General features: G+C 39.9%; 1 protein-coding gene across 1 annotated transcript in view; it reads left to right on the top strand.

Annotated features, from left to right (window-relative positions):
* foxj3 (forkhead box J3) overlaps positions 1-26,861 on the top strand; it is a 74,193-nt gene that overhangs the window by 35,126 nt on the left and 12,206 nt on the right. The window contains exons 3-5 of the mRNA XM_079483717.1: positions 16,900-16,974; positions 21,583-21,666; positions 23,815-23,916. Coding sequence (XP_079339843.1) covers positions 16,900-16,974; positions 21,583-21,666; positions 23,815-23,916 — 261 coding nt within the window. The remainder of the gene's footprint in view (positions 1-16,899; positions 16,975-21,582; positions 21,667-23,814; positions 23,917-26,861) is intronic.

The following is a 26,861-nucleotide window of genomic DNA, read 5'->3' as shown; positions in this document are numbered from 1 at the left end:
CACATTAGAGTTACAAAATTATTCAGAAATAATTATTATGCCAGCTTTCTATAATATATTTTTAGGCCAGCAGTCTCTCTCTTTCTCTGTTTTTAATTGTGGCAGCAGAAGTGGCTGTGTTGGTGGTGGGAGTGGTGGTGGTGATTCATGCACAAGCCAGTTCGATCCTGCTGTGTGTCTGGCTCTAGTGTCAGGAAGCTCCTGCCTGGTCACCCGCCCACCAGCCTCACCTTGCCCCATCCCACTCATACCCCGCCGCTCACTTAGAGTAGGTGGGCAGAAAGCGTAGCGACTCACCAGGTGGAGCTGGCAGGAAGGGCACTTGCTACACCTCGCACAGCTCAGGAGTTTACTTTGGCAGCGCCGGAGGAAGAGACTAACTTAGATCATTCTCTTGTTCTATCTCTTGATTTTAACCGTTGATCTTTTCTTTTTTACTTTTGTAAACATTTTAAATGAATTTTTAAGTGTGTTTTTTTGGCTAGTTAAGACTACTCAACCAGTCAGTTTCAAGTTCTAGTTTTTAACTTAAAATATTTTTGCATCATGCTCCTTGCTGCTGTATGAAAGCTATTTTAACTATTTTACGTTATAAATTGCATTCTAAGATACTGTTTGGATATGTTTATAACCCAAAAATGTTTAATTGTTATAATTGACCTATTCCTCATTTACTTAACTATTCCTTTAACACCAATTAGCTGACTAGTTTCAGCTGTCAGCCCTGAATGCGGTCCAGTATATTATCTTTTTAAAACACAAAATCAAATGCAGTTTGTTTTAATGATAATTTTTACCGTCGTGTCTAATCATGTTTTTGTGACCCTAAAACTGCTATGTTTAGTAAGTAGTCTTTTACAGATATAAATAGCAGTAGGTGCACATAGGCATAGACTTCACATCTCCAGACTCAATCATTTGTCCTTTATTGATTTATTCAACCCCCAACAACGGTCATAATGAGGCAGGTTACACAAAGTTGATACCTGACATGGAGCATTTAATAGTTGATGAACCTAGATAAAATGTCAGACCTTTTAGCCTGACTGCAGGTTCATTAGCAGTCACCTTTCAATCAGATATTTAAAAGGTGTAAAGTAATTCAAGTTCTTGCGCAACTTTGAATGTGTTTGAAGACCTAAAAGTGACAAAGATTAGATGCACGTCTTTTCCAGATCTGAGATCGTTACCGCCTATAAATTGTGCTTTTTGGTAGATCTGACAGATATGATGACAATATAGGGATTGGGTCCTGTCTAAACAGATTATTTTCAGTTATTGTTTTGCAGTCTACACAGTAAGTTAAACTGTAAACTCATGAAATCTCTACAGATGTAACTAAATTAGTTACATCTGTAGTTCACGTAGAGAAAATAACATCTTCCTTTGTTGCAGACTTATTTTTTTTCTTTTTAGAGTTGGGAATGATGTTTTGTCCATAAAGCTTATTTGTACCACTGGGTTGTATAGTTTGTTCACATTTCCCACTTTTTGTTTGTGCTTTTATTTATAAAACACGTACTGGATCCTTACTGCTGCACAGCGACTATACATTGAAAAGCACTTTTTTCTATTAGTAAGTATTAGTTCACCCAAAAATTACAATTCTGTCATCATTTACTCACCATCTTGTCATTTCAAACCTGTATGACTTAAATTATTCATTTGTTATCAAATTTACACGTTAATATATTTAACGCAGATGGCAGAATGTTCTACATATTTTTACTGAATCTGAATGTTAAAATAATTTTTTCTCAATAATTGCATGTTTTAACTTTAAAAAACTAAATGGAACTGTATGTTTGCAACAATGTGTCATGATTTACATTAATAAAATAGCACTTATACTTATACTGTACTTTACATTATAATATACTTATAATGTACCTTTTCAGCAGTTTTTCTTGCTTTTGACTTTCTCTCTGCATACACACTTTCCCCTCCTCCCCACCATCAGTTAATTGCCGTCTTGCGTTTAAGAGACTTGCTTTTGCTTTCTCTGTAAGCCCCCTAACTTCAGCTCGGTTATCATGCCACCCTTTAAACGAGTCAGCAGCTTTCCCTTATTCTGGCGAGGATGCCCGTCTCTTTATTAATTGAGTCTGGGATGACCTGAACATGGCCTCTCATCACTGCTGTGATTTGGCCCCAAGAGAGAGGCGCTGAGCCATGATGAATTTGCACATGCTATAAATAGAATTGGGTCTTTGGAATCCGCCTTTATCTCAGAATCTACCCTATGAAATCTGCTTGAGCAGGACTTGGACTGTCTCTACCTCTGGCACTGTATTAAGAAAAAATGAAATCATAATTTTTATAAATGGTTGCGCGGTTCACTTTGAAAAGCCCTGTATTTTTCGTCTTAGGCTTCCATGAATTATGCATTTGGATTCTCCTCTCTTCTAGACCTTCTGGTCATTGTTTTGGGTTAATTAATTGTATTCATAATTGAAGCTGTCTCGTGTCCCTGCAGATCTGTGTTCCTTTTGTGAAAGACTGTGCCAGTTTCCATCTTTTTCACATTGAGTCCTAACAATAGGAAATGTGCCACGGTAGAAATGTTTCATTTCATTTTATGCCCATCTGACATGGTTTTAACAGGCAGGATCTGCAGACAGAGTGGCACCATGTGTGTGGTGTCACTAAGGATATGGCACCAAGCCCGGCGACATCACATAGAGCTCCCCACATCGAACATGCCATTGATCTCCATGCTTTTACTATTTGGCTTTTGGGTGACTTTGGTTTGTCTGTGCTGGTAGCTGGGAAGGCCAGGACTTTGAGGTCTAATTAGTTTGGCCAGGCTCCTTTTTGATCCCATACCCCCATCCCCCCCTCCCGCACTAGGATACTGCAGAAATGATGAGATCGGTTCTTCAAAGCAGTGCGCATCTTCTGATTATTTATTTATTTTTGCCCAAACCCAATTTCTGTAATCATTTTGAGATTAGAGAATGCACTTCACATATCTGGTATTATTACATTTACATTTATTCATTTGGCAGACGCTTTTATCCAAAGCGACTTACAAGCAGTTTTTTACAGTGGCGCATTACTGCAGAGCAATCATGGGTAAGGTGCCTTGCTCAAGGGCCCTTCAGCCATGACCTGCTGGCACTGAGATTAGAACCTGCAACCTTCTCATCACAAGCCCAACACTCTAACCATTAGGCCACATATCCACGGGCACCACGTCATTACCACGTCCACACAGTCTCCTAGCAGTGGAGCTCAACCAGTGATGGATGAGATGCCAGAAAGCAAAGATATCTTCTCCTTTCCAATACCTATTGGCAGGCAAATCTCGAGCATCCTTGCATCACTCTGTATAATTGCAGGTCACAAGTATGGCACATTAATTTCTCACTCATGATTGCCTATTTATCAGTGTCGGCTCTCTCTATCCATTTTCATCTTTTTAATTTACAGTCTAAAATGCTTTGGAGAGGGTAAATGATATATAGTGCTTTGTAGTCTTCATTACATGTACAACTAGGCTGCGTTGGCAGAACCTTCTTTCTTTTCAAGGTGACGTGGGCTGTGAAGAGACTGGTCAGACAAGCTGGTCGTGGATGAAGAGCGAGAGAAAGCGAGAGCTGGTTGCCGCCCCTCCTGCCTCTGTCCTTATCAGGGCCAGCTGGCTGCAAGGCCACAACCTCTCACTGCCAACTAATTGCCTCTGAATTAGACAATTAATGTGGCCTTGTAGAGGGCTGGAGTGTCTGACTAGAGGGATGACGGAGAGCAGAAGGGTACCCGGCCTCTCCTCACCTCAGCAATGTATTATTTATGGGTCGTCGTGCTTGACAGTTTTACATTAACTTTGCTAATGGAGTCTATAGAAGGGTTGCGACTTTTAGATCCGTGTTAAGTTGAATACAAATGGGAAGGCCCCCTCCCTCTTTGTCAAATCACAAAGAATATGCTTTGTCATCTGGGCAACTGCTGTTTAAAGGAGAACAGTGCCTGAAGGGAAAGCCGGCGTATGAGTTTCAGATGAAAAAAAGGTGTAAAAGACGGGTCCCTGTCCACCCTCGGCACCCTCTTCAGTACGTCTGCGTGTGCTTCTGTTGATTGATCGACTGCCTCTGTTGTGTGAGGGAGTCTTCTGTCACCAGTCACAGATGAATGCGGAGTTTCCTTTCACTTGGCAAAAACTCTTGCGTTTGAGTATCTTGAAAGCGCGCAGTGCACCACAGTCAAAGCATCTAGTAGATCAATTTTGTTTTCAAAGAGCTTAATTGTCGGCATTGACTTTACAGGTGCGTTTCCATGGATCCTCCCATGCCCATTATAGAACACTAGTACAATGAAGTGTTCATACACAGCCCAGCTCGCATATGGTAAGTAGATAGTCACCTCTGGTCCCCTCATGAGCTCCATTGGCTGTAATAGCGATTATTGACTGGATGGATCTTTAAGCACCTGTAATATTAATGGCAGCTCTCCCGGTTGCAGTGGTGATGATAGGTGCGTTTGCTAGCGGTGCTGAGGACGCTCTTCTGTCAGTGCTTCATCAGCCACTCGTCTACAGCAGTCGTTCCAAACTCACTGTTTGTCGGTGACCCCACCGTATTCAGGCTGGCTCTCATTTTGTTAAATGTGAGAATTTGGAGCACCAGTGATTATATGAGGGTTTTTCTTGCGTTTGAAGCATGCTGGAGTTAAATGTGTGTAGTATTGTCATACTTTTGTGACTGTATTAAATTGACACATTGTCTTCAAATATAAACTCTTTAAATTATTTGTTTTCGTTTTTACATTTTTTATAAAGGAACAATAAAATCTGATCAAATAGAAGCAGACGTTTAAAGGTCCAATGTGTACTTCTAGGATCTATTGACAGAAACGCAATATATTATATATAACTAAGTCTTCAGAGGTGTTTAAAGACCTTACATAATGAAGCGTTCATTAATATAAAGTAGGGATGCATGATAAATTATCGGCCATATCGGAATCGGGCGATAAATTGTCATTTTTAGTGTTGTCGGTATTGGTCGATAATAAAATGTAGGCCTATAAATTATAGAAAAATCATTTCCTCTGGTTAAACTTCTTCAGCTGCTTGCTGCTCTCAGTTAAAATACTCTACAATACTGTCTTTCTGTCGGGATCATTCACTTATTGCTATTAGCAAAACATCGATGTACATCAATGTGTAAATTATAGGTACAAAAGCATATTGTTTGAATCCGACTATTGTCTGAATGCTTTGTCTTGAGACCTGTTAGACATTTGGCTATTAAGACATTTTTGATGGGTTGCTCGGAAAAACATCTATGATATGTTTGGTGAATAAAAAATATACTAGAAAAGTTTGAAGGTTAAATAATCTTTAACTAGTGTAAAGTAAAAAAGCAATCGTAACGTAACAACTTTTCTTGGTCCCTAATTGGACAATTCTTGCGCACAAGTCACTTTAACTTGTGTTCTTGAGAGAGAGAGAGAGAGAGAGAGAGAGAGCACTATGTTCGTGAAGTTCAGCTTTGTTCAGTTCAGTTTGTTCGCTGCATTTGAATGATGAAGGATATTTAAATGGTAGATATAATGCTGGATTTGGAGATCGTTTGAAACTAATAAATGGATCGGTGGTCCCAGAGCTAAAAGATACCGGACATGAACAGCATGCGGTAAGTGAGTTAACTTTCTCCGCGAGGAGCCCTGGCAAGGCCGATTTGCTGATCTCGCTGAACCATCCGATCAGCACTAGCGACTGTCGGTGTGTTCAAAGGGCAGGGACTTAATCGACGCAGGCTTGTGACCCGTGCCTACCAGGAATTCCTCTTTCTAGGGAAAGCGTTGCAATTCCCTGTCACGATCACGCGTGGTGGGTTACCCACGCCTCTCGGTGCACGGGTAGACACACGCTGATCTGTCCATTTGTGGCTCGCTTGCAGCACCGTACAGACCCGTGAATCAGGGTTTTCTTGGCAATGTGTGCCCAAATGCTTTAGTTCCGCCCCGACTCGCCCCCCCCCCAACACCGTCATATTTTTTCGAAAATAATCGTACAGATGTATTTGTCTTTTATAAAAGACTCTGCAGATATTTGAAGGGTTCGATGGTATTCTGTAAGTACTCAAGATTAACATGAGATATACAGAACCTGTCTGAGATACGGCCACTTTAAAGAACTAATTTACTGGTAATCTCTTTCCAAAATGAGAAACGAGAACCGTGGTCATTGGTCCCCTTGTGAATGGCAGGTTCTTCGTTTAGTTACATTTTAAATGTTCATAGTAAGTGTTAAAATTCTTAGTGGTATCCAAATATTATTTCACTTTATTTTAGCACTCTCCGCAAATGTACAAGCTGCTGGCGGCCTTTATGAGAGCTATTAAACTGCAATCCCTGTTCCTTAAATGAAACTAAAATTATCCTGTGTCTTATGTTGAGAGCATAAGGTTATTTAATTATTATACATAAAATTTTTGCTATATAGTAAAAGTGTAATAAAAAAAATTAAATAGCAAATGAGGAATAGTAAACAACCCTTAGAGCACCTTAAACGCACATTTGCTTCTCTTTGGTCCGTCTGTTTTCTGACCCCTTGCAGTTTTAAACACTGTTGGAAGCTAAGTACAAATATATATTTCCCCTAGCATTAATATTTTCTCCACTCTGCCTAACTGTCTTCAAATTGTCTTGCTCTTAGCCCTGATTATAAAGGGATCTCTCCCACGCAACTCCTATAACCCTGTGTTTTATCTGTTGGCATGGACCTAAATTATAGCATTTAAATAATTTTTTCTACCCAACGATCCATGTGTCACAGAATCAAAGATGTGGGGGAAAAGTCAATTTTATCTTAAACGGCTATAATAGAATAGAGGAATGTGTGTTTTAAAACTCATGACATTTTTAAACTAATTCAGGCCACAGGAGCGCTCACTTAACTGTCACCGATGCAGATTTCTCCCCCCATGTCTCTGTCTGACAGCAGTTTTGAGGCAGTGCTGAATAAGGCCCTAAAGTGCCATTGTCAGTGACTGCTCCAGGATGCCGCTCTGAGCCGGCTGATAATTAAGAGGAGGGTCTGACAAATGGCTCTCATCAGATCGCTCATCTGGAACTGAGAGCACACGAAGGCTTTCAGGGAGGGTAAACCGGGAGATATCTCTTTGCTTCCAATCTTTCATAACCTTCTGCAGATCCTGTGAGGAGAGCGGGGCAGAGAGCTTTCTTTAATGGCGCATGCAGCTATGCCACACATAAGTGGCAAGTTTTTCGTCTCCCTCAGTGAGACGTTCTCGATGTTTACGCGACTGATACACAATGGCTTTTATGTTTTATACAGCAGACGGCTCAGAGTTACCAGATAACTCGCATTAGATGGCTTGTGCTTAATGCATTTTGTTTTATGCTTGTTTGTGTGGAGACATTTTTGAATGCTATAGACATTTCTCACCTCTCGCATCTTCCCCTTTATGTTTTTCTTAGTACACCAGCTGCAGTTTCTGCAGTTGCTCAAATGTACTTAATTGAAACAAAATTTAATGTACAGATGTTTGTTTGTGTGTATTATAACAACATTTCTGTGCAGATTCTGTCAAAACTTGATAGATTAATTGTATCCTAGTGAGCATGGTGAAATAGTATTTGTTTACAGCAGAGAATAGTTTTAAGAATGATGGGAAATCAGAATGCATGTTAAATAAGTTGAATAATTAAACTTGTTCCTATCAGTTTTATCATCTCGCATACTAAAAAGGCTTTTACTTTCCAGTTCTCATGGGGGGGTTTCTTAAATTTTGTCAAAATAATACAGTTATATTTGGTGACCGTGCTTCCTAAAAAATGATTGCATACAGTTTACCTACAACAATGGTTTTAGTAGATCCACAAGAGTGGATGCAGAGCAGGAATATTATTATAAGTCAAACAACAGTAGGATAGAGATTAAACTTGACAGCTGGTCAATTGGATATGATGCTTTTGCACGTGGTTCTGATTGGTTTAGATTTTTCTTTTGCCATAGCACATTTAATAGAGATGCGACAGGATTGTGTTAATCTGGCATGCCTGTAGGCCTTAAACTGCTGAAACTGAATATGATGAAATCATATCATACACATCGTCTCATTTATTTATTATTATTTATTTATAATGAAAGATTTTTTTATACATATGTTGTTTTATATTGTGTTCCCAAGTGACACATTTCAGGCTCAAGCCATAGTTGATATACCGTTGAAGATTTTCTTTCGTTTTGACTAGCCGAAACTATGAAGGACGGAGAAATTCAATCCTCTGAATGTCTTCTCTCTTATCCAGAGCTATAGGACAGCAGCGCCGTATTCAGTGGATTTTACCATTCTCCAAGGTTGATTGAAAATTCAGAAAAAACCTCTTTGGCTGTTTGTTAAGGTCTTAACACTGATGTAAGAGTGTGCCTTCCGAAAAAGGAGAGCTTTACAGGACGTTGATTAAAACTCCTTGTATCTTTTATTAGTATTTTTGACCCGTTGTTCAGAATTCAGAATTAATCCCACCAGCATTTAGAAACCATGGTAAATGGCTGCTGTTTTAAATTGGGCTCTCCGGCTCTCATCTGAGGTACTAAATACTGCAGCCTTGAAAAGATGCAGGAAATGATACAGAGGGCTTTGAAATCGCTAGAAAGGGTCAGGTCACATGAAATAGCACTGTCTTCAGGTTTAAAAGCACCTTGGGTGACAAAGCCAGCGTAACGTTCTGAATGAATGGTCATCTCTTGTCTCTTTTTGAACCCTGACCACACAGTAGGACACTAATGTTTGGGTTTCTATTGAAAACTTTTCACAGTTTGGTTTGCAAAAACTTGGAGAGTAAGTGGGTTAGATCATGCCACAACTATGCTTTTGTGTACAAGAGGAAGACCATTTGAAAGACTGTCATGGCCACGTAAAAAAAAAATATATATATATATATATTAGTCTTTGAAAAGAGGATCATGCAGCAAGCCCTTAGGATTCTTGAAGATGTTGTATCGAGGCAATTTATTTCTTTTATTTGCATTTGGCTATACGTTTGTGAAAGAAGGGAACTTCTCTTGATATTTGATCTCCTCAATATCTCTTCAACTGTAAACAGATTTCTTTGCTCAAGGTAGCATTTTTCAAGTATGTTAAAGTAGGGATGCTCCGATCCGATATTCGTATCGGGTATCGGCGTCGATACGTAATAAAATTCTAGATCGGGTATCGGTGCAATTTGTCACCGATACCCGATCTGACATAAAATTTGTGCTAGACGATGTAAAAGTTCATGGAGACACCGGCGCTTAAACACTCTCGTGGGCGGCTGTGCTTTGCGCAACGTGCGACATCATACGCTAGCAACGTGTGACATCATACGCTAGCAACGTGCGACATCATACGCTAGCAACGTGCTCTGTACGTAGTGCACGTGAACAAGTGAACATATAGCAGCGAACAGCATGGAGCGAGCCAAAATATCTGTCATTTGGAGTTATTTTACAACAGCTACGCCAATAAGTTCCACCGCTTTCATTGTTATGGATGGGCAACCGCTGTCCGTCGTTGCGAATAATGGCTTCAGACTCCTTATAAACCACCTGGAGCCGCAGTACGACACGCCGAAGCGTAAATATTTAACTCTACCTTGAACTGTACCGAAAAGTCAAAAAGCAAACACATATCCGAAAAAATTAAAGATGTCAATGAGGTGAGTTTTACAACAGATATCTGGAGCTGCGACGTGTCCCCTGTGTCGCTTTTAAGTTTAACCGCGGACTGGTTGGATGAGAATTTTGTGCCACAAAATGCCACGTTAAATGCAACAAACATGTGCAGTTTTACTCAGCTAGGGAAGCTAGTGTTTTATTCATCTGTTTCTGTGTTGGATGTTAAATTTTATTTTCACTAAACTTTAGTTTAGTTAAGTGGACTTTGCTTTAGTGACTAAAGCATTAAAAAGATCTGATTCATGTTATTTTGAATATCTAAAGCAGTAAAGCTAGTACTTTTTTGCTCTATTTCAGCAGCTTTTTTGCGAATTGACTTTTTAATTATTTTTGCACTTTCTTAAAAATTATTAAGAGATTTTGTTTCCATTTATTTATACCCGTTTATCAAGCTAGTGAAGCTGTTGTTATATTCAGCTGCTTAATTTGCACTTTAATTTTGAATGTCTTTTGTCCAAAGATAGTGAACACTTTTGTTTTATTTTTCATTTGTTTTGCACCGGTGCTGGTTTAATAAACTATTTACTAAATTTGTGAATCATTAGTTTGTTATTTTGTTTTACGGGGTCAGGAAATTTATGTTAAGTCGAGCCTGATGTCTTGCACAGCAATGCACATAGTTTATTAAGTAATTGTGCACTTTAAAATTTTTACCTTAGTATCGGATCGGTACTCGGTATCGGCCGATACTGAATCTCAGGTATCGGAATCGGTATCGGAAGCAAAAAAGGTGGATCGGAGCATCCCTATGTTAAAGAACCAGTGGTGACTTCATTGTTTAGCCTAGATTCTGTTTGGAGCTCACCTAACACTGTATCCATGTATTATTAGTCTCATAAATTAACATACTTTACATGAAAGATGAGTTTAATTTAAACGCAGAATTAGTCCGTTCCCCACGGTGTTATATTATTTTGTATGGGATCTGCACATTTTAATTATTGCAATACCTCAGCGAGTAACACCACAAACAGCATTACATCAAGCTGGTATTGACCACGCTGCTTCTCGTTCTCACTGCGACTTATTGGGATTGCGCCGTTTAATGGGGCTCTTTATGTTTATCGCGGTTGTTCACCTTGGCATGCGTTTTTGCTGCGTCTCACAAAGGCTTCATGTTTTATTAAAACAACATATAAGCGAGTAAAGATCAGAGAATGAATGAGCTTGAAACCGATGCATGCCAACACATTGCTACTAGATGCCAAGAGAAAAGAGATCAAATACCTTTGAAGTCCTTGAAAAGACGTAGAAAAAGTTCAACTAGTCGTCCATGGCTTGTCAGTTGTGGGCTGTATGTCTGGAAGCTGAAGTTACAAATGCAGTTTTGCTTGGCTTGTGCGTTCTTAAAGGATAACCATTTAAATGAAGAATAACGTTTGTTAAATAAAAGCAGAAATACATTTCTAAAAGAGCCACCACATTTGGAGGAATTCAGAAATGCATGTGACCAAAATGCATTTCTAGTGGAAAGTCTGAGCTGTGGCTTGATACCTCCTGGGTAAAAGTGCCATGTGCTTCATCATCCATTAAAATAAAGCAGAAAGTTTAAAATCTTTTTGTGTGTATGTGGCTTTAAAACGAAAATATCCACCCAGTTATGATACCAACATATCTGAGGTTCAGTTACCATCTGAGGTTCAAAATATCAATCAACATTATTTTAGAAACACAGGGTTTTCAGTGCAAATAAAGTAAAATTATAAACCATTGCAAAATGTATATTTATAATTCAATGCTTTTACGTGCGTGTTTGTGTGACTATGATCAGACCTCTCAAGACAGATGTAAACAGGGCAGGTACAGTTACAGCTACAGTATGATGCTCATCCTCATACCACCTTATCAGCTCCAGCCTCTCTCGCACATTGTCATGCTGTCCTCAAACCTCACCATGGCCTAAGGTTAGGGATTGTCCACGCTCTAAGTGGATTAAAACTTTACTCCATCCATTAACACCCATCAGTCACATGGGCTGCCAGTCAAAAATGGGGATTATTTTCAGATTTTGGGTTTTCGAGCCGGATGGTACAGTATGCTTCTCTAAGGTCCATTCGCTCACCATGTACATGAAAAGCCAGTCGGGGCATCTTCCCACGGCCACTACAAATAGACCCTGCCAACGTGTTACATTCCCTAAACTGTGTAGAGATACTGCAAGCTTAAGAAATGCCTGCGTACGTCTGTGTGTTTGCAGAAGGTTTGTCAGAAACTGCAGTGGGTGAGTAAACCCAATGCGGCTTGCAGAAAATGCCCATTTGTCAGAGATATTCAATGCTTAGGTGAGAGAGGATATAAAATATGATGTGGTATGAGTGGGCTTAGGTACAAGGCAAAAATGACAGTCTCGAAGGTGGAATGCTGGGAATTCCAGAATATGTTTCATGGCAAAGTGTCCTTCGTTCTGCTCAGTACCTGAGTGTTGTGCTTCTCTCTCCATCAACCCTCTTATTTTCCACACCACTTGCATAATAAATATAATAGCAGCTTTGTGCTGAAAATTATTTTGTCTGCTGGCTGGACACATGCCCTCAAATTAGCAGTTCATGCTTAAGTCACACAAGACACAAAACAACCAACTGCAATGTGACTAAGACAGTGAGCAGATGCTAGGTTAAGTCTCCAATAAAAGGTTGTCTATCAAATGTTAATGCTGTTGTTGATGCGGTTACTTTGGCAGGCATGTTTCTGTAATATGTAATCATTTATTCACCCTCATGTCATACAAAACCTGAGCATGAATGTTTAAAAGATTAAACCCAAAAGAAGATATTTTGAAAAATGTCTCAGTATTTTTGTGTCCATAGAAGTCAATGGGAATCAATGATCTAGTTTTACTGTTTTGAACATCATAAAAGATTTCTAATTTTTTGGCAAACTATCCCTTTTAGTCTCCAATGAAAGGTTGTCAGTCAAATGTTAATGCTGTTGTTGATGCAGTTACTTTGGCAGGCATGTTTCTGTAGACTCTGAATGTGCTAATTGTTGTTCTTTGCTTTGTGCCTTTGTGTTAATTTAACAAGGATTTTACTGTAAGAAATAAAGGGTCATGGGTATGGTTTACCACAGATTACTAGATGCGTTGCGCTTGAGCGGTATTCTGTCCATCAAAGGACCCTGCAACACAGTGTTGAAAACTAGATCATTGGTTCCCATTGACTTCTATGGACACAAAACCACTGAGACATTTTTCAAAATATCTTCTTTTGGGTTCCAAAGATGAAACAGTCATGCACAGGTTTTGTATGACATGAGGGTGAATAAATGATTACAGATTTTATTTTTGAGTTATCTCTTTAAAGGTCCAGTGTATTTAACCTAGCGGCATCTTGCAGCGAGGTTGCAAATTGCAACCAGCGGCTCACTCCACCACTTACCCATTACTTTTCGAAGCACTACGGTGGCTGACACAGAACTAAGATGTCATCATGTTTTCACTTCTTTTTCGAAGGAGATAACATATTTACGAAAAGCGCTCTTCAGAGCAGTTTGTCCATTTAGGGCTACTGTAGAAACAACATGGCAAATTCCATACAAAGGGTGGTGTAAGTAGATAGAAATGTCTAAGGAAATAAAGCATAATGCTTCATTATGAAAGGCCTTTTACACCTCTGAAGACATAGTTATGGATGTTATATTGCATTTCTGTCAATAGATCAAAATAAATTAAGTGTTATATGTTGGCACATAACTCAACCAATAGCATTTCTATATTCTGGTGTCTGGACCAGCACTAACATTAGCTATTATGAATAATATTACAAATATTGGACTTGGAGTTGAGCTGTTGTGATCGCAACTACTCAGCACACTCTTACAAACCACATAGAAAAGTGCTAACAACCACCCACAACACCCCTCAAGTGGATGTGACTTTTGAACAGCTCACATTTTCTCCTCCTTCCTCCAACCTTTTTATGAAACACTCCATTTAGAGAAAAAAACAGCTCATATTATTTAGTACTTCTTTTAAGAACTCAATTACAAGGGAACTGTGCGTCCAGAGTAACCACACAAATGTTTCAATGTTGAATCTTTCTACTGTCTTTATAATAGCTGTTAATAATAATAGTGTAGCACCAATGAGATGCTCTTTTTGTTTTGTCAGATTGAGACTGTTTACATCAAGTCGTTCAAATGTTAGAATGCGGATCAGGTTTTAATCAAATCATCATCAGTTGAGGTCAACCCCCCAGTGAAGATGTCAGGATGGATTTGTTGGCAGTGATGGCATGGTTGTGCTGTAACCTGGACTCCCTGGGTTGAGCAGGCGGGGTACCTCGGAACATTCTTGATGAAGAACTCCGCTGCGACATGGCCTGTCCCTTTGACTCACGCTGAGCACTTGATACTCGGGACGAGGAGGTCAGCCTGACCCAATTTTGCCTGCCTGTCGTATGCATAGAGGTGGGCGAGAGAGTGGGCTGAGTGGGCGGATGGGTGCTCCGACTGTCAGAGAGCGTGGTTTCTACAGGGGGTTATGAAAGAAGGGATCCTGCTGTGGGTTCCAGCTACATTGTGGTCTACAAAGGCGGTAATGGACAAACGCTCACACAGTGCTCTGTGTCTGACCCTCTTAACGTTCTCACCCCAATTGCTTTCCTCCTCTTCATCACTCCTCATCACTTGTGTTTTGAACTATGCCGTTAAGCATAACATATTCAGTGTGTGTGTGTGTATGTGTACTAACAGGCATCTCTTAAATGGCTGATTAGAGGATGTTATCTACCAGAAGTGATTGGGTTGTGAAAAGTAGCCATACTGAGCTAGACCTGATTGGGAGTTTGTTGGGATTGTGGAAAGATTGCTTGCCTCCCTCTCGAGAGCATCCCATTCGTTAGGTTTCTTTTTCATAGCCATCATAATTCACTGTTATTGCCGTAATCTCTAAAACATTAGCATTAGGCAGCATTAAATAACCATGATAACATTTGCCAACATTTTAGAATGGTTGCATTACCCTTACTTTGGTTAACATTAACCAATAACGCATACGGGCTGTGAGATATCAGCAGAACAAGAAAGTCATTTCAGAGGCAGTGCAAGTTATTACATTTTAATGAAAATCTCTAAAGGCAAACTTTTCCCCTTTTTGGAAAAACGTTGAATTGTGCACGATAAGACATGGAACATTTAAAACTCGGTCAGATTCCATTTCATATTACTTTTCATGTTGCAATTATAAGTCTTGCCAATGTTTATAATGCGATTTGGGTTTGGTAGGCTCTACTCCACAGGATCCGTTTGATCCATCCAGTGTCTGTTTATACACACCCAAGCTGTCACATCCCTACTTTCTCTCGGTCATTCCCTTTTCTCTCTCACAGACACACTCGGACTCAGTGTGTCAGAAAGGCAGCTGGCCCTGCGGCTCTCCTGGTTAGTTCCCCTGATAGAGATCTGGAGACAGACTGGACTGGTGCGGTAGTGCTTATTAGTGGTGTCTGTCTGCAGGAACCCTGCTGAGCTAGCCGTGAACCCTGCGGCCCCCAGCAGAGAGGGGGGGGGTTGTTTGGGCAGTGACAGACAAAAGTGAGAGAGTGAGAGCTAGAGATAGAAAGTTTCCATTTCACGCGCATGTTCGCTTAAATCGTCACCCAGCTTGATATAAAGTATCCATGGTCCGGTGGTGTCATAAACATCTTTCCTATTAAAGCCCTGGTCATTTTTCAATTGGCTTACGTTTTTAAGTTACAGTATTTAGTTATTTATTTACTTACATTTATTTTGTTTATTAATATTACTAATATGATCAGATACTCTGTACCCAGATTTATCAAGCAGTCAAGCAGACAACATTTTCAAGTGGTTTTCATTGTGTTTGTACCTTTCCAGGGCGAGACCAAACCATCGGCTCCCCGTGTGTTCCATTGCACAGAGCCGCTGTGGCTGCTAAAGTTTTAATGTCCTACAAGATTGGAGTCTGTGGATAGATGTCGAGGCCGTAGGGTTCATCTCTGGGTTAAGTTAACTGTTCTGTCCCGCCTATCTGTTCGTGAGTTATCAGCTGTGGTCTGTAAACCTCTATAAAAGCATAAAGCTGCGTGCGCTGACAGGGTTAAATTCCCTGCAATATAAGTTAAGCTGTCCACCAGATCTCACCTTTATTGGCTCTAATAGCTCCGGTTACTGCTAACGTAGTTGGAGACTACCTTACCTTGACCTGCTGTTCCCCATGGTCTGCTGTGAAACATCCAACACGATCCTGCTTCAACCTCTTACCGCCCGCAGGAAATGACCCATCACCGGCCTCATTAGATGTTGTGCGCTAGATCTTTCACACACAAATTCATCACATATTAACATAGATTGTGACATTCTCGTGACGATGCGGTCGCCTCCCACCGTCACAGTCTCATGCCACATCGCAGCAGCTCACGCGAAGATCCCAGAGCTATTGTATCGCAGCCATCTGTCAATACAATTTGTTCAAATGATCTAAAAACCGGTGCGTTTATTGCACCTTAAGCCAAGAGGCTGGCTGAACTTCAGCTGGAACACAGCAAGTATAAAGGCACGATCTCTGTTTAAGACAGCTTTCTGTGCTTTATGCCTCACATGTTGAAAAATTACCTTAGCTTGTGAAAGAATTGTGTACATTAAAAAAAATAATTTGCATAATTTATTTCCCCCTGAGAATCAGTTACAATTGTTACAACAGTTACAAAAACTAGATTTTTCGTTTACATTAGGCTATTGTTGGCGTTTGAGCTCTGGCGTTGGGCTGATGTGAAGTATTTGAAACAAAACAACTGCAAATTTGCATTCAGACATTTCTAGGAATCACCCAAGTTATGAAACAGCGCTCCATAGTTAACAATTGTCGAGTCAGGGATTTTTATTATTGAGTTTCGGAATCTCAATATTTTGGTGGTCCTAATCTTCCTGCCTCTTGTGGCTGTCGTCTTCAGCAAGATGAATCTCTTTAATATATTTCTCCAGCCCGGTTGCTTTGCATAGTGGCGGAAAGATGACGCAGGATCTGTGCTATAACACCCCAGTGTTTTATTCATATTCTGTTATTTGCAGGGACTCCACACGCTCACTATTGCTACGCCGCTGTCTGACAGCACAGTATAGGCTGCATGTAAATTAGGTTTTTTGGTGCTCCTGTGTGTTGTTGTGTAATATAAGATCGTTGTGCTTTCTGGAGTCTCATTAACTTCTAAGCAACCTAAACGCACCTCTGTCTCTTTTTCCTCCTGCAGAACTCAATACGGCACAATCTCTCGTTGAACAAGTGTTTTCTCAAAGTGCCTCGCTCCAAAGATGACCCAGGAAAGGTAAGCTTTTCCATCTCTGTTTCCTCCTCATGTAGTGCTGTTTTATTCAGAAATGCTCGTTTTGTACATCGGCTAAATACAAAAAGGCTGCTAGCAGACAGTGTTGGCAGCTTCGGCCGTTAAAAAATGCATACGCATCCTTGTGAAAATAGATGAGAGCGAGCACTTGTGCTAACGTATTAAAAGTGCTCTCCGGAGCTCTCTCGGGTGGAGGAGAAAGCACTTCAGCCCAGCACTTACACCGCAAGAGGGGAAGACCAACACCTGTTTCCCCTTAGTCGGCATGCAGCTTGCAGGCGACCAGTGGTTCTTCACAACAAAACGGACGAGTCTGCACCTTCTGCAAACAAACACATCCCAGGCTGACCAAGTTTTGACCGGAAGGCTGGAGAATAAATACATATAAAAATGAACGTATACATTTTTTTATTCTGAAATATACACAATACAAACAATCAATCAATGCAACATCAGCTCTATGTACCATCAGGCCCTCGGTTAACCTTCTTTTCCATATAGCACCACCACAGAACACTTCCATTTTTCTTTGTATCCTCAGCCATCTTGTGCGAATGCGTTCACACACAGAGACACACACACACTCACTCACGCAGTGTGACATAAAGAGAAGAGCAGAGGCATGCAGGGGAATGGGACTGAATGCTAATTTCATGTTTTGCTGTAATCCTCTGATATTGACACTCCTGGGATCTGCTCCACTAAATACAAAATAATCTATCGCTGGATGGATTCTGTTGCGAATGCGCGGCCAACATGCTTGCATCTCTAATGTTCAATTTGGAATTTGCCTTCTTCCACGCAGCCCTCCCCCTGGAAGAGGAGCTTCAAAGCTGCGCAGGGGTCTCTTGATATGTTCCATCAATATTGTAATGTGGCGGGAATATGGACTCTGCTGTTTGCGGGAGATAGGAACTGAGGCATGTTTCTCAGAAAGATTGTTCCCCTTACGTCTGTGCCCCAACAGCTCCGAGCAAGATGCAATCAGACTCACCTTTGAGTGGACTCATGGAGGTTCTAGTCAGGGAGGTCTGAGTAGGGCAGTATGTCTTATGTCTAGTTTAGAGACCACACTGTAAGCCGGGTCATAAATGTTTCTTTTAGAATGAGGCTGCCGTGTTTGCAACATTGCTCTCATGTTCAAGCAGCGCATAGTTTATATTGTGTTACACTGTAACTAAGTAATTGATTGAAAATTTTATTAAAAATATTAATATTAATAGAAATGACAATAATTACATTTTTGAATATTTCTGCCCTGCAACACACAGTGGCCTTGAATGATGCATTGAATCCTGCATTTTGAGATGTGTGCATTGTGCTTTGCTGGCAATCCGACAGATGATTTTCATCTGCAGTGTGATTAAAAATCCATTAGATTTATATTGAAGGAGTGACCTGAGCTATATCAAGGGAAATGAAGATTGTACACGTATGTAGGCTCTTTCGGCTTGGGTCAAGCATTGACTTAACAGCTTTTCACAGGCAAGCACCACTCATTTCTCAAATTTGTTTGGAAATGCAAGTTATGTGAAGGAGTATTTTCATTTTCTGTCTGTTACATTTAAGACTTTAAAACGTTGAGTTCATAATCTAAACAAGATATGTATCAGCCCTGACATTATTATAACCTTATTATAATGTCAAATATTTTCGATTTATCTACTCTCCTTACATACATTTCTTGAAATGTTGCTACCTCTCAAGGGATTGTGTTGCAGCCTACAGATACTCCCTTCCCAAGGGCTTTCACGTTTCCAAGACTTTTATGCTAATTAAAAGGAACGCTAACAGTTTTTTGCATTGACAGTTTTTAAGTTGTTTGCAGGTCAATTTAATTTAAATGACGTCCGGCGGTCTCTCTGTCACCTTCAGCTGTCTTTCATTGTTAATGCGTCGATGACGAGATCGTACTCTGTGTACAGTGTGATATTTTTCCGCTTTAAATAGTAGTTTATGATGCTTAAATGCATTGCGTAAATGTGTTTTAGGTGTCGGTGAAATGATTCGTTGGCGATGAGCTTATCTTCATTTATCATGTTACATCTGTAACATACAGCTGTGGGGAAAAAAAAGAGAACCTATTAAAAAAAGTTTTTCTGAATTTACTCTTCATAGCCATGTGAAAGTAAAATGGTAATTTCTGTTTCATTCCGTCAGGTGCCAACAGTATTCCCAGATCCCAAATAAAAGTTATTTTTTTATTTGGGAAATTCAAGCGAGAATGTGTTTGTTACCCATATATTGAACCATTTGTTTACATTTTACTAAACCGTTGTTGTTATAGTTTAAACATCAATTTTAAATGGGTAAATAAACGTTATGGATGTGTCAAAAAGGGACACTATTTTTGGGAGACGACAAACTTTGTAGGATTTCTGTGAGTAAAAATGTGCAAACCTGAAGCGATTATACCCAACAAATGGAGACGAGATGACTCTTTATAGAACATAATAAAGTACATTTTTATATGTACCGTTATGGATGTGACAATCCTGAAAATGGCACTTAACTGATTTAGAAAAAAACATGCGATCAAAACTTGAGTAGAGACATCACGTGGGTATTAAAACCACCAAATGTTAATATATGTGCTGTGAGTATAGTAAAAAACCTTTGGTTAAAAAAAGGTTTTTCATTTTAAGGTTGACATTTTCAAAGAATTGCCCATTTATTTATAGAAAATGTAAACTGGGGAAACAGGTCAAATAATAGAAAAGATGCACTGTATTTTTTCAGACCTAAAATACTGCAGGAAAACAAGTTCATATTCCCTTAAACAATACAACCGTAATATTTGTGACTGTATGTAATTATACTTATGATACAATAGAATTTATAGAGAGATGGTTGTCTTGCAGCCAACAAGAACGACTTGCATCAAGGTTTCCTTGCACCTCCCAACACAAGTGCATTTGGCACTTTTACCTTCATATGAGAAGTGCTGCAGATAGTGTCATGGAATAGAAATGTAATATTTATATAGTCAACCTATGGTGAAAAAGTACTTGATGTATTTACAGGTAGTATGACCATTTGCCTCTAATTTGTATGATATGTCTTGGACACAGTTTATAGATACGCACTATTCCATGTCATGTTTATTCATTGTTTGGAGGTCAAAGGTGAAATTGTTTGAACTACGATGTTTTGATTGTTGCCTTGTGTGTTGATCCAGTTCCAATAAGATATAGCTAAAATGGGAAATTATTGTAGGTTTGACAGACGTGGGATTAATAGCTTTCATAATTGTCCTGTGCCCTTTAAGATGAGCCCGTAGACCCCTATTCAAAGTTGTAGGGATTCATTAATGGCGGTAATGACGAGTTCGGTTGACTGCTCAAAAGTGATCAACATTCATAAATCATATAATCTGAATGGCTAATTGATTAGTTTAGCAATTGATTAATGTTAATGATGCCCCATCTTTTCATCAGGACAGGTTTAGTGTGCAGTAAAAAAATTGCTTTTTAAAGCAAGAAGTGATAAGGAAATAAGCTCTGTGATTGGTTGGATTATTTTGTAGCTGTCATATAACTTAAGAAAAATTGCTGTAACAACCGTGTGGGAAGCTGAGAAAAACTTCGTTAAGGTGTGAAAAACATTGGATGTTTGGTTATTGCAATGACTTATAACCTTTGCTGTATTGCTGTTTAAATGCAGAGATTTACATCATTTCATCAATGTATTTGGAGGCTGAATCTTTTGAGGAAAACATGCTGCATGTGGTCTAGACAAATCCTTCGGCGATTTCAAGTATTCCTCTTGCTTAGGTTTTTTCACAAGATGTGCACAAGTAATTTTAAAGGTCCTGATCGCATACTCTCTGGACAATTGAGATCTTATCCCTCAGAAAAAAGTATCTTTTAAAATCAAGCCCAAGCCCGGGGGTTAATTTCTTTTTCTTTTTGGCTTGGGAGCCAGAGTTGCCTTCAGCTTCTGGGAAGAGCAGCACTATTGAAAAATAAATTAAACAGGAAGAATGCAAAGATAAATTATTCAGCCAGGGTCTTGGGTGCCTGGATACCGGCAGCCCCAAACCAAGGTGTGCTATTTTCTGCCTGATTATCAGAGCACAGACCTGACCAGAAATCCAACACCTCTGTGTCCAGCCCTGAACAGGAGCAATCGATAAACCCACAGCTGAGGAAGAGGGGCTTCAGGAGGGTCTTAACATTTTACCTGCCTCTGCCAAGGCTCAGGAGGATTGCGAAGCGGGAGAGAGCAAGAGAAAGAAATGGGGGTAGCGAAAGAACCAACTTCTTCACATCTCAACATATAGGTTCTGACTGACGTGACGGGCATACAGATGCGATCTGTGTGAAACTTTGATGAACTAAAAGTGCTGCGTGATTGACGGCGAATGCACTGAGAGCACCGCAGTGTCTGATTACAAAAAGGTTTCTCTAGAGAATGTTATCTGAAATCTTATGAAACTGACAGTTATGTAGCTTCCTGAGCTGCCTTGTGTACATTTTTGGAGTTTATAACAACAGCTGTGACTTTTTAAACATTCATCTATATCATGTTTTATTGAATGGACATAATAAATGCACTATTTTAAGACATTGCTTTTTCTCCCCTTTCTAGGGTTCATATTGGGCAATTGACACAAATCCAAAGGAGGACACGCTGCCCACACGGCCCAAGAAGAGGCCACGGTCTGGAGAGCGGGTGAGTGTTCTGTGTGTGTGCTCGCAGACCCCCTTGTGATTAGTTTTCATACGTTCACACTTTCTTTGGCCGAAGCGAGCTCATTACTCTGAATCCGAGAGTGATCAAAGAACTCAACACAGTAGGTGTTTCACTCGTTCAGTTCAACTCAATGTCACTCATACGCTCCATCACTTCACTTGACGTTGGGGTTGTTTAAAGCATATAAGTTACCGTTAAATGTGTTTTCTGCATCATTGCTCAATCTGTGTAAAATATCGACTTGTTTTCCGGTTTATTCAAAATATCAGAAAGCATTAAATAGACTACACGTTTCTGCTGTGTTGCATTTAGCGGTTGCACACAAAAACAAAAAGTGTGGCCAGTTCGATTTACAGACAAATGGCTCTTAAGTGCTGGTTTTCATAGAGAGTTGTGCAAGCAGTAATGGTTTGAATCGGTCAAGTTAGGTGGTCAGTCTCTCTTTATCTCACAGACTGGAATATTATGTGACAATATGTAATTAAAAATAAACATTTAAAGGGAAACTTTTGTTGCAATGCGATTTAATTAAAAACATTATTAACCAAAGATAGTATTGTTTTTGTCTAGTATTTAGTCTGGATCCGTTATGGCTCCCCACTGTAAAGCAGAAATCTGTGAGAAACACTATTTTATGGGAGAGAAAGATGCTCTCGTTGTTGCTTCACGAGGCCGGAAATATGTGAAAACACAGGATTATTGTGGTGATAGAAAGGGAATGAGACTGGATGTTATATTTCCTGAGCCGAGACCGCGGCTTTGTTCCGTGTCTGAGTCTGCGCTTTACCGCCTCACACGTGCAGGTTTAATGATTGCATGCTCATATCTTTATATATAACCGTCATTCTCGGTGTTCCTGGGTTTATCTTGTAGAGGGGGTCCAGCTTATTAATAAACTGTGCCCCAGGCAGCATTTACGTATATTGCGTTCTGCAGTCATTTTTTAGCAAGCATCAATTAATGCCGAACCTCTGCACTGGTTATTTTCAGCCAGAGCTTTTTCCTTCCATTATTTATGAGCGGCGCTCACCGGAATATACAACACGGCTGCGCTCAACGCCGGTCTCCTTGCGTCATTTTGTCCATCCGTGTGTTGTGGGTCGGAGGAAGACCAACCGATAAGATTCACCTATAGTCATATCAGGGGCAGAGATTGCAGATATGCAACCATATATAAAGACATGAATATATGACTGGAGGCCATATGAACAAAGACAGGGCTTGTGAGGAACACCAAAAGCTCAATTTATAAGAGCATTGCGTAAAGGTCATGGGTTTGATTTCCAGGGAACATACATACTTATTTAGGTTGCCCGGTGTACTGGTGCTACGGAAGCATCGCGATGCTAAAGCTTAAAAATACCTGTGATATATGATGTGGGATCTTTCCCCACCATGATGTGCTAGTGATTTGTGTTGGTGTTGTGCGTTTTTTGTATGGCCAGGCAGTTAGACCAGTGTCATTTATAATTGCAACGCTCCAGCGAGAGGCTTATTGCCTCGGCACACAGCTCTTGCCCTCGGGCTACACACAAACATTTTTCACACTGACACTTACTTCACTCATATCAAAACCCTCCAATTAGACCCATTCTCTCCCAACCTGATCCTGCTGCATGAGAAATAACAGGGAACTGTCTTTGCGACGTGCGCAAGCTCGCTATTAAAGCACATTGCATTAGACATTAGCTCTCTCTCTCTCTCTCTTTCTCTCATCTTCTCTCATCCTGCTGTCTTCTTAGAAATTCTTTGACATTAAAAATTGTGATTTAGCTAAATCTCATTTATGTTTATCACAAATTAAAAATCACATTGTTGCCAGGCAATCCTCTTACAATAAGCAGTTTTGGGAGACAGGCGGGCAAAGTTATCTTCACCCATGCAAGTGCAGAGAGAGCACGGGGGAGCCGTTCCTCGCTCCGGCTCATCTCTTCCCAGACTGCCTCAAATTTTGACCTAAATAAAAGGTGTTGCTCCTTTGTTGTTGATAAACACTCGCCGCCGTTGCTCTTAAACATGCGCTCGCAAAGTAACATCAAATCCATTTGAATATGTAGAAATCAAAGTCACTTCAGATTGCTCATCTCGATTCTGCGTGGTGGCTGAACGTGCCTTGTTTTTCTGCAGGCATCAACACCGTACAGCCTGGAGTCGGATAACTTGGGAATGGACTGCATCATCTCTGGGAATGCCTCTCCAACGCTGGCAATCAACACTGTGACTAACAAGGTAGAGTTCAATCTCCAACTCCACAAGGGTCTCAAATAGCAGCTGACACCACAGGCCTATATGCCCATTTTATGTTATATTTGTCCTGGCATGACTACATACATGCATGACACAATCGGACTGACATGTGATGCCTTTGTTTAAATGGAGGCTACATTAGAGCATCCCCATGCAAGGATTTTGTTCTGTTCGGTTGGCATTATGTGAATATGGAGTTAATTGTAAATCTCTTAATTCCCTTATTCCAAATGTTTGGAAAGAGCACACACAAAAATAAATATGAGGTTTGGTACTACAAATAGAGAAAGATGATACAGCATTTATCGTCTTGTAATGTGGTTTGGGTTTGTGGTTGGTTTTTATGTCTTAAGCGTCTTGTTTTGCGGCGGTAAACACTTACAACACAATCTGCACAAGAGCTTGCGAGTTTGTTCAGCGGTTTCATTACCTGCTTTATGTTTTCAGGCGGAGCGTACGGAATAACCCGCTCCTGTAACTCGCCCTCCGTGGCATGACTTCACGGAGTAGTATGTAAAAAGGAATGAGGCAAAACACTCTGAAATTTAAATAGGCTTTTTAACCTCAAGCGTTCTGCTCTTGGCCTGGTGCGAGCCGCTTTGTCTCTGGAGTGCTTTTAAAAAACCCAACAGCATCAGTTATTAATTTACTTCAGGCATTAAACCAATACGATTTTATATTATGCATTTTGTGGATCGAGGGGGGATGTAAGGGGGTTTGGGGAATTAATTTTGTTCGTAGTTTTGTCAGTTGGGTTGAATTATACTTAACTTTTGTGATCGGCTCATTTGGCTGGAATACAGTATGAGCAGATTTGAAAATCAGATTGGTGAGGAATTGTTGGATTTGTTGAAATTGAGCGGCCTCGTAACGGCTCTGTTCCAAAATCTAATGCTTGCCTATATTTGCAACCGCAGTCTATGGAAACATCCAACCTGAAATTTATTTTAAACACTCTAATATAATCTGTACATTTATTATTGACTTGTACATTATAATATCAACACAATAAACTATAAATCCAGGGCACTTTTTATTGATTGCGTTATCGTTACACTTTAAAAACACCTCAAAGCGCTGCTCCACATTCAAAGCATCTCACGCAGCAAAACAATGTCATGTCTTCAAGTATAAGGTATGACTGATTCATATGGGAAGAATGTAAAAAATCCACCCATCGTGGGATTTCAAGGTTATCCCGTGAGCGCTTGTTTTCTTTGCCCTCCTCTTCGAAACTAATGAACTTGAAACCAGACATGTAGAAGACGAAAACAAGAGGGCCGTGTTAGGTGGCTCCTTGGAGATGCCGTTTCTTCGTGTGGGCCCTGTAAACAGCACAGGTGACGCCCCTCGAGCGCATCATGCCAAACCACAGGAATTCCCTTTTTCTTAGACTTTCCCGCCTGCCAGAGCAAGCCAATGGGAAAGCGGCAAGTGCTGTCTATCATGCAGCAGGAAAGCCTGGTTATTCAGCACACTCTTAACTGTATGATCATGATCATGCAACACTGTCATTTTGAAGCTAGACTTGATTCACACAAGATTTTTCAAGGCTTGCATGTTTTTTATTGAAAGGAGAAAGTTGCATGTAATTTCTTCAAAATAATACTGACTATTAAGAATATATAAGTGGATTTAGCTTATTTTATTTTTTCTATCTTTTCTTTTAAATGGCTTTTAGTGTAAATCTTTGTTAAACACCTTTTATTTTTAATAATTTGTATTAATAATTGTATTAGTTTGTTTGTTCGTTTATTTAAATTGCTTTTGGTGTAAATCGTTGTAGGACACCTTTTATTTTTTATTATTTATTTATTTAAATAGTTTGGTGTAAATCATTCTTATTTTAATAATTTGTATTAATAGTTTTCTTTTCTTCTTTCTTTTTTGTTTGTTTCTTTCCTTCTTTAAATTCCTTCTCCAAGTCATTGTAATACCTTTTATTTTTATTAATCATTTTATTTATTTATTTGTTTTTTTGTTTGTTTTAATTATTAATTCTTTCTTTATTTCAAAAATAATTTAAAAGACACATTTTATTTTGATCCTGTTTATTATAATAAAAAATTCTTTCTTTCCAGTGTAAATCATTGTTAAAGACACCTGGGTGGATTTCTCTTTGATTTCATAATCCTTGTCTCATGTTGCAGATTAGTCTCCTGTATGAAAGACTCCACTGGCTTTTGACTTTAATTCACGGCTAAATATAGCCCTCCTTTTCCACCCGCAGCAAACACACAGGAGTATTTGCAATGGATTTGTTCACCCCTTACCTTCTCTCTGCGTGTCAGTTTCACACTGCATGTGTGTGCGTTCAAACATGTACGCTGTGTTAGTATGTAGGCGTCTACGTTTCGGGCATTGAACAAACCGCGGTTTGTTGCGGATTCACTTTATGGATAGAGGGAATAAAAATAGATTTGTGGTGAAAGGCTCGTGACTAAAAGCCTCTTTTATGACTTAATTACACATAACATTTAGACTTGCTCTTCGCAATAGGTTTTGATTGTTTATGATACAATTTTCAACATGTCTGAACCCCCATAGTCGTCCAGTGTCATAGTTGCACATATTGACGTGTTGTTTCCCAGCCCCAACGAAAGCTGTAAAGATGAAAAGCGGTAATATGCAAATCATTCCATGACATTAACCCCCCATCTCGCCTCAATCCAGTGCAGCTCTGGCAACTGCTATGCTCGACTCTTTTGATGAACAGGGAATAATAGGATTGGGAAACATTTATTCTGCTTGAATGACAATTCTCTGTAAGAGACCGTGAGCCGTAATGTGTCTTTCTCTCTGCTGTCGTCTTGAGTCAAGGGGGCTGACAAGCATTCGCCGCCACAACAAAAACCCTGTATGACCTAATATACCCACAGCCCGGTTTGTCTCGCTCAAGCAGGTGAACGTTGAGACTTGTTGCAGGG

The sequence above is a fragment of the Barbatula barbatula genome, assembly GCF_947034865.1.
Source record: "Barbatula barbatula genome assembly, chromosome: 20".
In the NCBI taxonomy this organism is placed as follows: Eukaryota; Metazoa; Chordata; class Actinopteri; order Cypriniformes; family Nemacheilidae; genus Barbatula; species Barbatula barbatula.
The sequence above is the reverse complement of the archived record's forward strand: the minus strand, read 5'-3'. Positions and strand labels throughout refer to the sequence as shown.